The sequence below is a fragment of the Euprymna scolopes genome, chromosome 20 (genome assembly GCF_053919585.1).
Source record: "Euprymna scolopes isolate OS-2025 chromosome 20, ASM5391958v1, whole genome shotgun sequence".
NCBI lineage: Eukaryota > Metazoa > Mollusca > Cephalopoda > Sepiida > Sepiolidae > Euprymna > Euprymna scolopes.
The window spans coordinates 23,763,108-23,780,620 of record NC_136501.1 but is presented as its reverse complement, the minus strand read 5'-3'; the positions used below and the strand labels follow the sequence as shown (position 1 = coordinate 23,780,620).

General features: G+C 33.7%; 1 protein-coding gene across 2 annotated transcripts in view; it reads right to left on the bottom strand.

Moving 5' to 3' along the window:
• Positions 1 to 17,513, bottom strand: part of LOC145241368 (testis-expressed protein 47-like) — a 381,126-nt gene that overhangs the window by 90,845 nt on the left and 272,768 nt on the right. Inside the window, exon 8 of one of the 2 annotated variants that reach the window (XM_080104243.1) lies at positions 12,830 to 12,978. The exons of the other annotated variant lie outside the window; for it this stretch is intronic. Coding sequence (XP_079960369.1) covers positions 12,926 to 12,978 — 53 coding nt within the window. The 3' untranslated portion in view covers positions 12,830 to 12,925. Of the gene's footprint in view, positions 1 to 12,829; positions 12,979 to 17,513 lie in introns of those variants that run through there. 2 annotated transcript variants of the gene reach the window in all.

Genomic DNA, 17,513 nt, shown 5'->3' with positions numbered 1-17,513 from the left:
AACAATATTTAGAAATCTTCTACAATATACATCTCACCTGTCTGTTTAAATGTATGTATGTATGTATGTATGTACATATGCCTAAAACTTTCGACAGGGGCGACGGATTTTCACGAGATCGGTATCATTTTGAATCTCGACCTTCGGACAACAAATATCGAAAAGTTGGCTAAAAACATTAATTCCTTCACCCTCAACTGGGCACTTTTCTACAGGGAGGGGTCGCTTCTTTTTTCGCCGATATTTTCAAGTCATCCCTCATTTCGATTGACTAGCTTTAATTTAAACTTTCCGGTTTGGCGATGGACGCAACAGCAAAGGCGTCATGTTTTTTTTTTGCTTGTTTGTTTATTCTTTTGTTGTTTTTTGTTTCACTATCTTTTCCTCCTTCGCAGTACGGGTTCAAGCCTGCCTGCCTGCCTGCCTGCCTGCCTGCCTACTACCACCTTTTTTTTGCACAACACACACCTCCAAACACCCGGGTAACGCCGGGCACCTAGGCTAGTTATATATAAAATAAACATGAAAAACTTTATTTCTGTTTGAAAAAAGATTATTTCAAAAATCGATTTTAAGAAGCACATATAGTTTTATATCATAGTATATTTTATATATCTGTTATTTGCCATTAACCGATTTCACAAATAAAACATTAAAAAACATCATTTATATGACAAAGAGAAAAATATTAAATTAGCCTTATAAGAAACCTGGCGGAGGGACCCGGCGTTGTCCGGGATTGAATAAATAGAAATCTCTCTCTCTCTCTCTCTCTCTCTCTCTCTCTTTCTCTCACTCACACACACACATAAACACATACACATACACACATATACACATACACACGGAAATTCCTTTTATATAATAGTTGAGATAATAGAAACTTAGGGTTTCTAGTGATGACATTATGAACAAAATAATTTATGATTTTATAATCGTGTTTCTACTTTATTTAAGTGAAATATAGAATTCTTCTGCAGATCTGATTTTGGAAAATTATTCTAATAGATCTGTAGCAATACTGCCAAACTAACATGAAAAACGCGTTAAAGCATTACTTTAAAAAAAATTAGAAATCCAAGATTAAAACTAAGCATTTCATATAAAGTTAGTTTTAAATGAGAAAGGAAAAAATGGATCGAAAGTGATTTAATTCTTTCCTCTTGCTTTTTAATTAACGAGTCAATAAATTCCACCCGAATGGATCAAAATAAATTGCAAATAGCATTGTTACGATGACTGAATTATGCATTCATGACCAGAAATTTTCATTTCTCGATTGCAGATATTGACGGTGGGAGAGTTTAAGAAAGCGACGAGTGTCATGGACGTGCGTCAGGAGAAAAGGTGCGTCATCGAAATCTTGTCACAAATACATTGAGAATGGCGGTAACAATGTAGAGAAATAAATTCTGACGCTTAAAAGGTTGCTCGTTTTAATACTACAACTTCCGTTTTCGTAACTCTTCTACGTTTTGCATTTTAAAAAATTAGAGCCTTTACTTTTGGAACTATCCTTGTATATATTTTGGTAATGCTTAAAAATGTCCTACAAGTAGATATCCATTATTTCTTCTTCATCATATGATTTTTTTACTCGGTATCATTTATCCTCTTCTTCTTCTTCTTCTTCTTCTTTTCTTCTACTACTACTACTACTACTACTACTATTCTTCTTCTATCAGAAACTCTTTCATTTTTATTCTTTTTTTCTAATTCTTTTCCATTTCTCAATATATCTATTTTCACTTTTTCTTTTTTCCCTTCATTTTTTCCATGTTTCGTTTTCTTCTTATGTCTGGCTTTTGTTTCCTCTTCTGAGTTTCTTCTATTGCCCTTAGTTCTTATTCTCTCCCCCCCTCACCACCACCACCACCACCTCATTCATTTTTCAGTGCACTTATTTCGCTTCGTTTATCGCAAACTCTGTCGTCTTCTTATTCTCCTCGTCATTTTCAATATGTTTAGTTTTGTTTTCGTTCATCCTTTTATTTTCCTTCTTCATTTTTACTCTGAAACACCTCTTCTTCTTCTTCTTCTTCCTTTCTTTTTCCCCCGAAACAATTCTTCTTCTTTCTTTTTCCTCCCAAACACTGCTTCTCTTCTTATCATATATATATATAACATATATATATATATATACTTTCCTTATTTTAATTTTTCTTCTTCTTTCTTTTTCCTCCTAAACACTACTTCTTATATATATATAAGAAAAAAGGAAAGTATATATATATATATATATATATATATATATATAAATTAAAATAAGAAAAAGGAAAGTATATATATATATAAATTAAAATAAGAAAAAAGGAAAGTATATATATATATATAAATTAAAATAAGAAAAAAGGAAAGTATATATATATATAAATTAAAATAAGAAAAAAGGAAAGTATATATATATATATATATATATATATATATATATATATATATATATATATTTACTTTCCTCTTTTCCTTATTTTAATTTTTTTTCTTGCCCTTTCCGTTGCTCTTAATGAATCTCACCTTTTCGTTTCCGGTCAGTTATAAAGGCAATCTGTTAATTAAAATCCACGAACGTTGATTAAGAGAATGAACAAAAAAAGAAAACGTACGAAAAAAAACGAACAAAACAAAAGAAAGAATAATAAATATTATTCAGATGAGCAATTAAAATGTCATGTGCTTCTAGAGTGGAAGATAACCGAATGGAATTCGTGGACATGACTTCTCTTCTTTAAAAGCAGTTTACCTCCCGACCTCCCCTCATTTTTTTTTTTTTTGTCATTTACATGAAGTTCATTATTTTATTGTCATTTACATCAAGTACTGATTTGAAGAGAGACACTTGGGTTCAAAAGGATTAAATAAAAGCCAACAAAAATGAATGACAAAAAATTTTAAGTTCTTTACTAATATCATACAGTAAAAAAAAAGTTTAGCACTTGTGCAGTATACGGACCGTGCTACTATTTTAATAGGATTTTTCAGTTAAATTCAAGTTTTACCGTCTTTTTGTTTGTTTGTGTAATAAATTGTTAGGTGTAAGTAGGGAAGAGTTTCAATAGCTTTTTTCTCTGAATGTTAAGAATGGGTTTCTAAATAATGTTTCAGCACCGTCCGTATTCTACATAAGTAGCTAAAGATTTTTTCATAATACGAGCAAAATTATGCTTCCTTTGTTTGCATAAATTTGCTGTTTTAATATTAGGTTGGGGCAAAAATAATGTCGTTTATAAATATATATATATATATATATTTGAACGTAAAAAATACGACATTATTTTTGTACCAACCTAATAGTTTTTTGTGGGGGTTTTTTTGTTGTTTTTTTTTTTGTTTACTACCAAAATAATTTTCAATATTTCTCCATTTATTTATTTTCTTATTGTGTTGGAAGTCATGTTTGAAAAACATGTACATCTCTATCTCTGCTTACATATAAAAGTCACTTAGTCTGTGCGTAAGAGAGTTCTTTCCCTATAGACACTGAAAAAGCTGGGTCGATTTTTTTTTTTTAATTTCACAGTATTTACAGTATTTTCAATTTCTAAAAATAGTTAAAATCTCTGATATTTTAAAATGAGGCAAATTCTACGATTTGCTTATTGCGCTTGAAAAAATTGACTGGCGGACAAACAAAATCTCAATTTATATAAGATTTTTTTTTTTCAATTTGGAACCAAAGAAAGGTGTTAGCATGTAAAATGAAATAACAAAAACAAATTATTTAACACATGAAATATTATTACTTACTGGAACTTTTAACAGAGCTCATTAATAGTAATTGATGGTAAAATGAGGGCTTTCCTCAATACCGGTTAATATGAAATCTGCCCACTCATCACAATTGCGAATCGGTCCTGGATATGACCTAAAACTATATTCGATGGTGAGGCCCCACCTTGTGGGCCTTGGGGAGTGTGGAGCTACCCTTTAATTGCCATTGCTCCCAGGTCCACTCTGACCCGGAGTGGTAGCACCTGTTAGGGTCCCAACTATGGGTTAAATAGAATCCGACTTAAAAAAAAAACAAATATACTCCATTAAAAATCGTTCCTCAAAATAACTAGATTCGGCATTAAATTACCTGAAAAAGGTTTATATGCCTAAAACAAAAATAACCAACCAACAATTGCGAATCATTTTGAATTTTGCAAACCACATGTTTTGTTCTTGTAAATAATGGCAGATCTAATTATCTGGAATTTAAGCGAATTGTTTATCTATTTGTTTCTGTTTTTCGTCCCAAACAATGCATGTTGCCACTTAGTATGTCGGGGGCTACTGTTTGGGATAATTCTGACGGTGACAGTGGGGAGTTAGGCAGCAAGATGTCTGTTTGCATACTGTTAAAATTCTGAAGATTTATACAGTCAAGGAAGCTGGAAAAAGGAAAAAGAAATTCCAATGTCTAGTAGTCTGAAGGAAGAAACTATTAGAATAGAAGGCTTTCTGGCATCTAGAAACCTTAACAGTGAAGGGGTGGAATATTGCTGCTTCTCGGATATATCGTGTATGTACGTTGAAGGAGCACAAGTGCTATAGGTTCGTCGGAGCACATTCCATTAAAGTACTAAAAATGAAATTAAAATAAAGATGCGACAAAGGCGATGGGACAAAAGTTGGAGCTTGGCTTAAACTCATTTACTGATTGTTGTGAAGGAACATAACTGGCTATACACCGGTTACAAACTGTATATATATATTGGACTGTTGGGCAGACAGCGGCAGACAAGCAGTCGCAGTAAGACGGATAGTCTTACGTGTTGATTATCAGACTTTCTTCCCCATACTTGTTACTATGTACTTCTATTTACCTTAGGCGAGCAGCCTTACGTTTCTGTATTATAAATAAACCCCATTACACATACCACTCGGTGTAACTCACGTTTGTCTTTATTTCCTAAGTATTTAGGAATATAGCAATGGCGACGAAAGGATGTTCTTTCTCTTAACAGAGATAAATTACCGTACCAAGGACTGTGTACAATGCAAGGATTTTTTGTTTTACGAAAAAAACAAACTACACAAGGATTTTTGACCACGTGCGTCAATGAATTTAAAAATTTTTCCTACCTAAAGTAGCGAAAAGTACGGATTTTTCTTCGTAAAGAACTCACAAGAAATTATAGAAACATGTTCAAGGTAAAGTGGAATTTATATTTATTTTGACAAGTAAAAAAAAAAAAAAAAAAAAAAATGGTCGCAAGTTGAATTCGAAACTACACTAAAGGATTACGAGTTTCGAAAGAAAAAATATAAATACAACGACTATTGTACCATTTTATGCCACGTGGGAACGGCAGCCATATATTTTTTTTTTTGGAAAATTAATTGTTTGTTATTGCCTTTATATAAATAATTGGAACTATTTGTCGTGGGAAGTAAGAAATATTTTGTGTATGAACTTACGTTGTTGAAAAAAAAAAAAAAAAAAAAAAAAAAATTATTTTACAAAGCCTGTTGAATTACTATGGATGAACTTTGTTGAAACGTGTTGTGTCTGCATATTGCTACTAATTTACGATATACGTAAATTTACGATTTTTCTTTGGAATTATTGTGTAGAATTCGAAAAGACATTTTTGTACTAGAAGCTAACATGGAACAATTAGCAGAGTTAACTAAGGCTCTAGCCCTTAGCATCCAGGAACAGACAAAAATGACTCAACAATTTTTAGCGCAACAACAACAACAACAACAAATTCAACAACAACAGCTACAGCAACAGCTGCAACAACAACAAGAAAGAACACAAAAAACTTTAGAGGCACAACAAGAACAAACAAACATACTACAACGACAAATGTCGACACAGCAAAAGAATTTAGAAAAGCTAATTCTAACGTCGACCGGGAAGAAGACTAATTTTTCTGCCGAGGGTATTTCAAATTCACTAACGGAATTTCGTTACTCCCCGGATACTGGTGTTACTTTCCCTGCATACTACAGAAGATACGAAACAATTTTTACGAAAAGATGTTTAGACTGGACCGATGAGGAAAAAGTTACCCTGCTACTACAAAAACTGGGTACTGATGAAAACACCAAGTATGCAAATCTAATTCTACCAAAAAAACCGGAGGAGGTTTCGTTCGAGGAAACAATTAGTACCTTGTCGAAAATATTTGATAAAAGGGATAGCCTATTTCACTCTAGATACAAATGTTTGAACATTCAGAAGGCAGAAGCTGAAGACTATCTAGAATATGCTTGCACTGTGAACTGTTTATGCGAATCATTTAAATTGAATGAAATTTCCGCAGACCAATTTAAATGTTTAATCTTTGTACAAGGTCTCACAGCACCAAGGGACAAAGATATACGTTCACGGATCCTAACATAACATTGCAAAAAGTCACTGAAGAGTGTCAACGTCTGATTAACATAAAGAAAGACAACACTCGCATTGAAGAGAAAAATATTTTTAAGGTGCAGCAAGTAAAAAGGCAAGGGACCACAAGAAAGTCCAGGTTCCAAGAACACAGGATCCTTAAAGGATACAAAGACCCAAAGCTAAAGTGTAAATGTTGTGGTAGTTTAAGACACAACAATAAGACCTGCTGGTTTAGGAACAAAATATGTTATGAATGTGGTCTCAAAGGTCACAAGGGAACATACTGTGCCCAGAAGAAAAGACAAGGGACCGATAATGTAAATACGCTTCGCATGAATAAAGAAAAAAGCTGCGAAAGACGGAAATATGTTGATGTTCGGATAAATGGACATCTGGTTACATTGCTTCTGGATAGCGGTGCAGATATTAGTATTATAAACGAAGATATATGGAAAAGGATAGGTCGACCTGAATTAACGAAAACCAGAAAGACGGCGAGAAGTGTGTGCGGCAAAAGATTAGAGTTCAAGGGAGAATTAAAATGCAAAGTGACATTCGCTAACCAGACTCATAAATCCAAAGTGTACGTCGTACCAGGAAAGAATACATGCCTGTTTGGGGTAGATTGGATTGTCCTGTTTAATTTATGGGAGAAACCCATAAATTCGTTTTGTAACGTTTTAACTGCAGAAAAAGCAAACCAAAGGGAAGACTTCCTGAAGGATTTGAAAACTGAATTTCCCAATGTTTTTGCCGAAGGACTAGGACTCTGTATTAAGACAGAGGCAAAATTTGAATTAAAGAAAAATGCCACTCCAGTATTCAAACCTAAAAGGAATGTGCCTTTTTCAGCGATGGACGCAATCGAAAAAGAGTTGGATAGACTTCAACAACTGGAAGTCATTGAAAAAGTTAACCACACAGATTGGGCAAGTCCAACCGTGTATGTAAAGAAAAAAAATAACAGAATAAGGGTCTGTGGAGATTTTTCAACGGGTTTAAATGACTGTCTATTGGACCATAATTATCCCCTTCCGTCCGCAGAAGATCTGTTCTCTAAGCTTAACGGAGGAAAAAATTTTTCTAAGATAGACCTCTCAGATGCTTACTTGCAAATTAAGATCAGCGATGAATGCTCCAAATACTTAGGCATAAATACTCATAAGGGCATTTTTAAGCTAAAGAGGCTTCCTTTTGGATTAAAGGTTGCTCCTGCTATTTTCCAGCAAATTATGGACACGATGCTGGCAGGGTTGGAATTTTCAATGGCCTACCTTGACGATATCCTAATTAAAAGTGAAAATTTGCAAGATCATAAGAAGCATGTAAAAGAAGTATTCAAAAGAATACAGGAATTTGGTTTTAAATTGAGCCCAGAAAAATGCGATTTTTTTATGAAAAAAATTAAATATCTAGGTCAAATAATCGACAAAGAGGGTCGAAGACCGGATCCACAAAGGACTGAAGCAATTGAAAAGATGCCTGCTCCAGATTCAGTGACAAAATTAAAATCGTTTTTGGGATTAGTTCAATACTATGCAATTTACATCCCTAACATACATAATTTAAGAGCTCCTCTTAACGAGTTACTGAAAAAGGGTGTTAAATGGAACTGGAATAAGGAATGTGAATCTGCTTTCCAAAATATCAAAAGATGTCTACTGTCAGACTTAGCATTGGCACATTTCAATCCAGAAAAGGAACTAATACTAGCAACGGACGCCAGTGATTACGGTGTTGGCGCTGTATTACTTCACAAGTATGAGGATGGTAGGACAAAAGCTATCGCCCATGCTTCAAGAACGTTGGTTGCAGCGGAGAAAAATTACAGCCAAATTGAAAAAGAGGCGCTGTCGATAATATTTGGAATTACAAAGTACAATCGATTTCTCCATGGACGATCTTTTATTTTGCAAACCGACCATAAACCCCTACTTACCATATTTGGATCAAAGAAAGGCATTCCCACACATACTGCGAATCGATTACAGCGATGGGCTGTAACCCTCTTAAACTATCAGTTTAAGATGGAACATGTATCCTCAAAAAAGTTAGGACACGCAGATGCATTATCACGGTTGATCCCTAAAAGAAGCGAAAGTTTCGAAGAAACGGTAATTGCTGCGCTTAAAGACGAAAGTGAATGTACAAGTTCAATGTGTAATATGATACGTGAACTTCCGGTAACTTTCGAAAAAATAAAAAAAGAGGCAGTAAATGACATTTTCATTAAGAAAATGAAAAATCAATTGGGATGGATAAAAAAAAATAAAAAGGTAGATCAAACAACGCCTTTTTCCATCTGTGAAGATGTGCTCATGTATGGTGAGAGGATCGTAATTCCACTAACGCTGACCAGAAGGAAAAGCGCAAGAAAGAGAAAAGTTACCAGGAGATTAAGCCCTGACCCTAAAAGGAAGAGGTATTTAAGCTAAAATCAGGAATATTTCAGCTTCAGGGGGAGGTGTTGTGAAGGAACATAACTGGCTATACACCGGTTACAAACTGTATATATATATTGGACTGTTGGGCAGACAGCGGCAGACAAGCAGTCGCAGTAAGACGGATAGTCTTACGTGTTGATTATCAGACTTTCTTCCCCATACTTGTTACTATGTACTTCTATTTACCTTAGGCGAGCAGCCTTACGTTTCTGTATTATAAATAAACCCCATTACACATACCACTCGGTGTAACTCACGTTTGTCTTTATTTCCTAAGTATTTAGGAATATAACACTGATGATTCCAGTACTCTTCGTGCCCATCAAGCCAAAGTCTGAATTTCACCAAATTGCATCTATATAATCATTTGCGAGGAGTTGGTTTCTTGAAAGGCCCAATGTACTTTTTGAGATGCCACACGCCCACGTCTTATCCAAACGATTTTGACTATGATAGATATCAAGGTACGGAAAAAATGGATACTTATGCAGAATAAGAACTCTGCAATCGTTGGAATTTTATGGGTAGTTAACATAAAACTCAGAAAGCTGCTGAAACGCGTAGCCAATCAAATTGCAGCAACCAAAGTCATTTAACAAAATATTTATTTGCTATCATTGGATTTTTTAAAAAAAGTAAATATTTATCTTGATTTGAACATAAAATATTAAACAAAAAAGACAATTATATAAAATATTAAAATGTTTTTTTTTTAGCTATTAGTTGTTTGTTGTTCAAAAATAAATATTTATTCACGAAATTTACTTTACGATGAGTGTTATTTTTTCTAGATTTGAATTTGAATTTTTGAAAAAGTTTCGTAAAAATATCCAATAAATATTCATTCTATTCTCTTCGTAACAACAAGAATATTTTTTTCATTTTTCCAATTAATTTGTTCGTTAATTATCTCCGTAATAACAAAAAAAAATATCTTTTTTTCATTTAAAAGAAAAAAATGACCAGCATTTACGCGAAAAAAAAAATCACGAAACTTTCGTTCGGCACCTTTCGGTATTTTTTGTAAACTGCCCGAAAACATCCGACTACACGACGATCCTTCTGCATAAGTACAAAAAATGTATGGTGTTATATCTTGTTTCCGCAGATCGTTTGCCTTTGAAATTTCCTTCTCTACTCTTTATTTCCCCGACTGTACCAATATTCAGAAATTTAAATGTAATTATATCTTGTTGTACAACTCTCCACGTAGAATGCATCGTGCAGATCTGATCACTAATCACTAGTGTTATAACAACAGAATATTCTTATCATTGACTTGACTCTCGAGTATATATCCGACACAGTTAGACACAGTTAATCAACAGAGAACCACACCACTCTACATAAAAGCATATAAGATATCAACAGATACACACTCGAGAGTCAAAACAATGAAAAGAATACGCTGTTGTCCTAGCCCCACTAATCACAGTATCTCTCTTCGTCTCAATGGCAATATACCTTGCTTGTGAAAAATCAAATTAAACAAAGAAGAAAAGAAAACTGTTTATTGCTTATAATAATATTATCATCTTGCACCACACAATTCTGTTCATCCATTGTATTTACTGGAAAATTTAATCTCCATTAGACAATTTCAGTCATGTCTCCTTTTCTTATACAATCTTGACTATCGTAGGTTGAATAGAAAACATGGCTGCCCGATAATGACGTCACTTGGAAACTTAAAATTGCAAAATCCGGATATACGAAACGAAATATAATTGCTCTTCGAAGGTCTAATCTATGGTTTCCCTTGCCAAAGTTTCACGAAAAACGCTTGTCTAACTGAAACCACTATCAATAATTTTCCACACTCTTTGCCTAAACCTAAACGTATATTATATGAACAAAGCTTCTGTCTTAGAACTGCCCACCTTCATTACTCTATTCTGTTTGCCTGTTTTCCAGCTGACTACAATATGATCGTTTTCAAGTCCAATGTAAACAAGTTCTTGGTGAGCCGTCCCCTTAAGTAATCCAATTTACCAAATTTCCACTACTAACGATTACTAGAATACTGTTCCATTGACTACCGCCACTCATTCACCATTATCTTCGTGTATCCCCCTGGCCTTGTAAGTGGTGAGTCCTTTGTAAAAAAAGAAAAATTAAATGCGTTTTAATAGTTTTTAACACATAAAAATAAACAAATAAATAAATAAATAAATAAAACCGACTTTTCTTAGCGTTTTCTTATTTTCAGATATTTTTCTACCGTCCTTTTTTGAAAGCGATTCGTTCATTTTATTTTTGACAGTTTATTTTTCATTTTTTTTTTCATTTTCCCGACAGTTTATTATTTATTTTTCATTTTTTTTTTCATTTTCCCGACAGTTTATTATTTTTTTTTCATTTTCCCGACAATTTATTATTTATTTTTCTTTTTTTTCATTTTCCCGACAGTTTATTATTTTTTTTTTTTTATTTCATTTTCCCGACAGTTTATTATTTATTTTTATTTCTTTTTCATTTTCCCGACAGTTTATTATTTATTTTTTTATTATTTTTTTTTTTACATCGTCTCTTTTTCCGATAATTTATTACCTTTTATTTTTTCCGATAATTTATTACCTAAATCTAATGAAAAAGAGATTCGTTCATTTAAATATTATTTTAATTATTTTTTATTACATTTCATATACAGTGTAAAACAGACATAAGAACCCGGATATAAAAGAAATATAGTCTCTTATATCTGGGTTACACTGTACTTTATTTCATGTACTGTGAAATACGAAAACAAACACACACATCCCAAAATACGAAACCACTTAACTAATCCTAACAATCACTTGTAATCCCAAAGCATAACTAACTTAACCGAAAACAAGCGATGCCTAAAAGTTGAAGAAAAACAAAAGCCGGTTTTATTTATTTACTAGCACGACGCCCAGCATTGCCCGGTCGTAAAATACGCATAAATATTATATTTTTAATTCATACAGAAAATGTGACATGTGCATGCGAGTACTATGTTTTTTTCTAAACAGTTCACTTCTTGTAAGTAAAAAAGATATTCGAGCTGTGATCGAAACAAAAACCTAAATACAATGAGTCAAGTACGATAACATCTAGGTCAGCTTGACACTATCTTGAAAAAGTGTTTTCAAACCTATTTATTCTTAACATAAAAAATCTGTCATGTGAACCATCCACGCAACCGCAGTCGTCAAACCGTTGACAAACGATGCCCCCCCCCCATATACTAATTTTTCAATTTTGAGCCTTTAGCAGCTCTTTTTCGGATGAAAACGGATTAAAAAGCTTTCTACGTGTCTGAATATCTTATATACCAAATTTCAAATCTGTAGATCAAAAATTCGTGTAGTGTATAGATTGAGAAGTGTCCTCACACACACACACACACACACATCCTCACTTTTATAGATATATAGAGTTCTTATTTTTTGCGTCAAAACATATTTCGTTTCATATATCAGGATTTCGTAATTTTAAGTTTCCAAGTGACGTCAGCATCGGGCGGCCGTGTTTTCTATTTAACCTACGATAGGCAAGATTGCCTCTATTCTGATTTACTACCCCACAAAAGTCCATCTACGTATTTATTTGGATTCTTCAGACTACTGTTCGTATCTTAAGTGTTATTTTCACAAATTTTCGGTCGATGTAACCTCCGACCTTCTTCAGGTGTATCTTATTGAACTCGGGAATCTTTTTTCTCTAACTTGAGCACAGACACTTAGCGTAGTGGATAGAGTACTAAAAGTTACACTCCTCTCGACGATTAAGGGTTCAATCCTCAGTGCATGCGATACTCAAAATACAATTGCGAATTGCTTAGGACTTCTACACAGTCATGGTTGACGGAACAAAATCATGCTATCTATTTCTGCTCGAAATTCCATGCCGATTTCCGAATTTGGCACAAAGAATCCCGAGTTCGATAGAAATATTCTCGAGTTCGACAATATATAGCTAGAAGAAGGTTGGAGGTTACATCAACCACAAATAAGACTCAAGATGAGAACAGTAGTACGAATAATACGAATACTCAATCCTCATCTCAAAAAATCCAAACAGTAGATTCAACGTTCGTCAATGATTTTTTATTCTGCTGTTTTGTACACGCGGCCGTGCTTCATTTGGTACAGCACACGGATGCGACTGTTTCTACGGAAGGTCGCCATTACGACATGAACTCGTTCGGGTACAATCGAGGTGCTATGGGCCAAACCAGTTCTGAAAGGAAATGAAAGAGAAAAGAGGTTTTAAATATTGATATTTTCTTATATTGAAAGGCTCTACTCGCTAATTATATATATATGTAAATGTCTGGTAGACGTTTCGGTAATCCGTTTGATCATAACTATTGCAACTATATATTCTATATTGATTTCATTCAAAAATTCATAAAGTGTGACATATTTAAGACTAGCAGAGAGATCCGATGTTGCCCGGTATTGAATGTTTCACCCTTCCTTACTTTTATTGTCATCGAAATCGATGAACTTGACCATTTTTTTTTCAATTAACTCGATTGATTGCCTGCTCTAGTTGGTGACCAATTACCGAGTCTCGGGACAATGTTTCACATGTCTCCTCGCACTGAATTAATTTTGCATGGAGTGTTAGAAAATTTGTGTCAATATGAAATCGTTTGGACGAATTGTTAATTTAATCTGTCAATCATTTGTAACAATTTTGTGTCAAAGTCGAAGATACTTTAAAATCCTGTGTTATTATAAAGTAGAAGGAAATACGCTTATTAACAAAAAAAAGATGCAGAAATGAAAATCAATTTTGTGTTCATAGTTGAACTTTTCGGCTTTTTGTGTATTTTATTTGTTTTCTTTTTGAAAAAAGGGGCAATTTTAAATATTGACTCTATATAGATACTTAAAAAAGAAAAAATAACAGTTTTTTCTCTGTATGTTCCAGTTTTTTTTAAGACTTTTGTTGCTGTTTGTTACGAAACAAAAATGTTCTTTTTTTCTCTTCAATGAAAAAAGTTATAACTGTTGATCATAGTTTGTGTAAATCCAGTTAAATATATTATTGATGCATTTTTTTTTTAAATGTTATGTCGGAACAAATATTGTAAATTGTCTTTACTGTGTGTGTTATTGTATTTCACATCAGGAATTCAAAGTTAAATTATACATTAAAATTAAATATACATTAAAATTAAAAGAAACAAGTAATAGGAAAATAAGTAAAATATAAAACAATAATTTAGACGAATGGTTGGCTTAGAAATCAGTTAGAATTTTAGAGAAGGGGCAAGATAAATTACGTAAACGGTAAAAAAACGGGTATTTTGAGAGTTTTCAGATGTGATAAGCCGAAAGAAAGAATTTTTTTTTTTGACAATTGGTTTTTTTTATGATGCCCATAACATTTTTCCCAAGAAAAGTAACTTGGTAGGGAGATGATAAGCACTAGAGGTGCCCCTAATTAGAAAAATACAGATGGGAACCTGCGATATTGTGCGCTTTTAAAGCATGCCGCATGTAATGGTTTCGAGCAGAGGATAAGTCTCGGCACAATAATCTAAAAAAACAGGCGTTGGAAGCATACGAGAATCCTTATGAAAAAAGGGATATGAAAGTCCAAAGGCAAATCACATATAGCATAATGAAGTGAGAGAAAGGTAAATATACCGTAAGTACGTAGGAAGATATAACCTTGTATTTTTTTAGAGACGCATGAATGTGGGATATCTCTGCTGGATCTTGGAAGCTCTGAAGAGAGATAAAATAAATCACAAAAAGCGGGCTATTGGATAGAATTTAGTGTGCAAATAGGAATTTTAGTTAAGGGTGATATTTTCTAGGTCTTCATTAAGTCACAAGGGCCCAAGCAAGGAAAACCGAGCGAATCAGTGGATGAAAGGTATATCTTAAACTTTGGAAGCCAACCACAAAGATAAATGAGCTTTGAGAATGTCCCAAAAAGATAAGTTAGTTACAAAACGAAAACAACGCTCTAATTAATAGAAGAACTAATTAATAGAAAGAAATGATCAAGGACACATTTGGGCGAAGAGTTGTCGATTTTGTAAAGAGGCAAAATGAAACCTCAAGTTACGGCATAAAGGTGGCTGGATGAAGCAGCTGACGTGAGTTATAGGAGGTACTACCCTACACCCAAAAGGAATATGCCAGGGAGATCAGATAGAGAGTCTGGTCTAAAAAATAAAATTATGAAGTCAGTTGGAAAAGGGCAGGCTTGGAAAAGAAAGTTTCGTTTTTGTTTTATGGTGTCTGGGCTTTCTTAGCCAAGTGGTTGCATAGAAAAAAAATGTACTAAAATTTAAATATGCGTGCGTTTTTATTTTCAAACTTGAGAGGAAGGGATATTACATGATAAGGGCTGTCCCCTTTTCATGTAAATAAAAAAATAGGGAATTAGTTTAATGTAGATATGAAATAGGATAGTCAAGGTTTCGAACTTGCGAAGCTAGATTTGGAATGGACAATTACAATCATAAGTATAAATAAATACAGAATGTTATTGAAAATAAGGAATATGGAATTGCCATTGTTTAGCTCACACAAAATAGTTAGATGTCTGTTTATTGGAAAAGGAATGTAATGATGAAATTTGTTTCTGTTATAAAAATGAAAATTAAAATAAGGAATTTAAAAATGGTCAATGGAAAATGTTATTAATAAAGTGGGTTACGAAAATTAAGTTAGCGGGTCGGCTTTGTAAGAAACATGTGAATAACAATGCATGCTTAAACACGGAGGCATGTCATGCCATGTGTTCTGATAGGCACGTGCTGGTCATGCAGTGACGTCATGAGTTATGAATTTAGTTAGATAAGCCAGAATCAGAATCAGTCAGTTAGAAGAAGAGAGAGGAGTCAGATCAGAGAAGCAGAGGAGATCAGACCGATTCTCCGTTAGAGTCAAAGCACCCTCTAGAAGCGAGAGGGTTTAGAGATAACCATGTAACAGCTTTGAATCCCTAAAATACAAAACCGGTCGAAGAAGAAATAAACGTATCATCATGTTTTTATAACTGCCGTCTTGTGTTGTGTCATTCTAACAAAACAAAGGTAAAGTGGAATTGTATTAATATGAACTTTGTGTTTATAAAAATGTACAACTGTCAAAACGTAAATGTCAAACGCACTGTCGGTCTATCTATGAAGATATTCATAAATCTCCTCTCATTGAATTACATGATAGGTTCTCCTGTAGTTGCCTGTACCCTGTCTCGTTATATATAAGATCTGTCTCTATATCTCAACAATATGAACACTCACAATGAATATATATAATATCTAATATCTCACAACATGATCAGACACATGAACACACTAAGACTCTTCCTAATACGAACAGTCAACACCAAAGAATAATACATACGCTATCTTAATACAACCCAGTATATAACACAGCTACTATAAACGATCTCCCCTCATTCTTTATCTGTGCCTAAATCTAAATGCAGATTTTATTAACAAAGCTTCTTTCCTAGAACTGCCAATTGAATACAACATGGTCGCCTTAAAATCCAACGTAAACAAGTTCTTTCTACCCAATTTACACCAGGATTACTACACTACCACCTTGCATATATTAACCCGTATCCTCGAGTGGCCTTTGAGCCTTGATAAGTGGTGACTCCCACGTAAAAATAAAACAGCAATTCTTTCTTTATCTGTCGGAAACATCGCTCACGGAAAGTGAGGATTAAAGGACACGGGAATCTAATTAAACTAACTCGGTTACCAAATAGGAGATTTTTATTTGTAACAACCGATGTCATCGGTCGGTTCGAAAATACTAGCATATGTTTACGGCTATTGGAACTCGTTTACGGCAATGGAACCCGTTTTCAATTCATACACCAAATGGTAACTTTTGATGACATTACAGCGGATAATTTATCGACCCCAAGCGACATGCAGTTTCACGATTGGGGAGAAATAAATTTTGTCATTTAATTACACATAGATAGTATTCTCGCAAGATAAATACGTGATTAACGGGCGGTGCTGAGTATACGATTATTCCTTAGGGGAATATGGAAACGTGTTAATATGGATGACTAGATTAATACGACGAACTTGATTAAGATGAACGACTAGACAACACCAGCATATGGTATATACACCAAATTTACAGAAGATAATTAAGACGTCGTGTAGAGCAAAGAAAGTGGAGAACTTGAGGGTATTCAATCGCGCATTTGATCATTAACGAGTTAAAGAACTCGGCGAGAAAAAAAATTAGATAAAGAAAGAAGACTAAACCAGTAGGCCATTTACAGTTGCAAAATTAATTTTAATCAATAAAAAAAATACTATTTATCAGTGGGTGCACCTGAGATGGTACTGATACACGTAGCACGGATATTACTGAACAATAGCAAAATTATATTTTAATAAAAAGATAACTTACATGATTGAAATAGAATTCTTCTACAAATCACTGATACATCCACAAAAGGTGCCACTGCACAGACACGAACAAACATCAGCTGTGATGTCAAGGTAGGAGATGACGATGGCTACGCGATCAAAACTATGAAAACTGTAATAATTTTACGGAAGAGACCGCTTGTAAATCACTCAGCAATACTTACGAGACAAGATAACTTTGAGCCGCAAGTAGAACACTCATCAGAGTTAAAAGATTGCTTGCCCTTGATACACGCTAAACGACAGGGATTGACAACGACAGAAGTATTGTTATTAATCCCTTTATTATTATCATTATTACTAAACTGTTTTAACGCTATTACTATTGTTATCATTATTA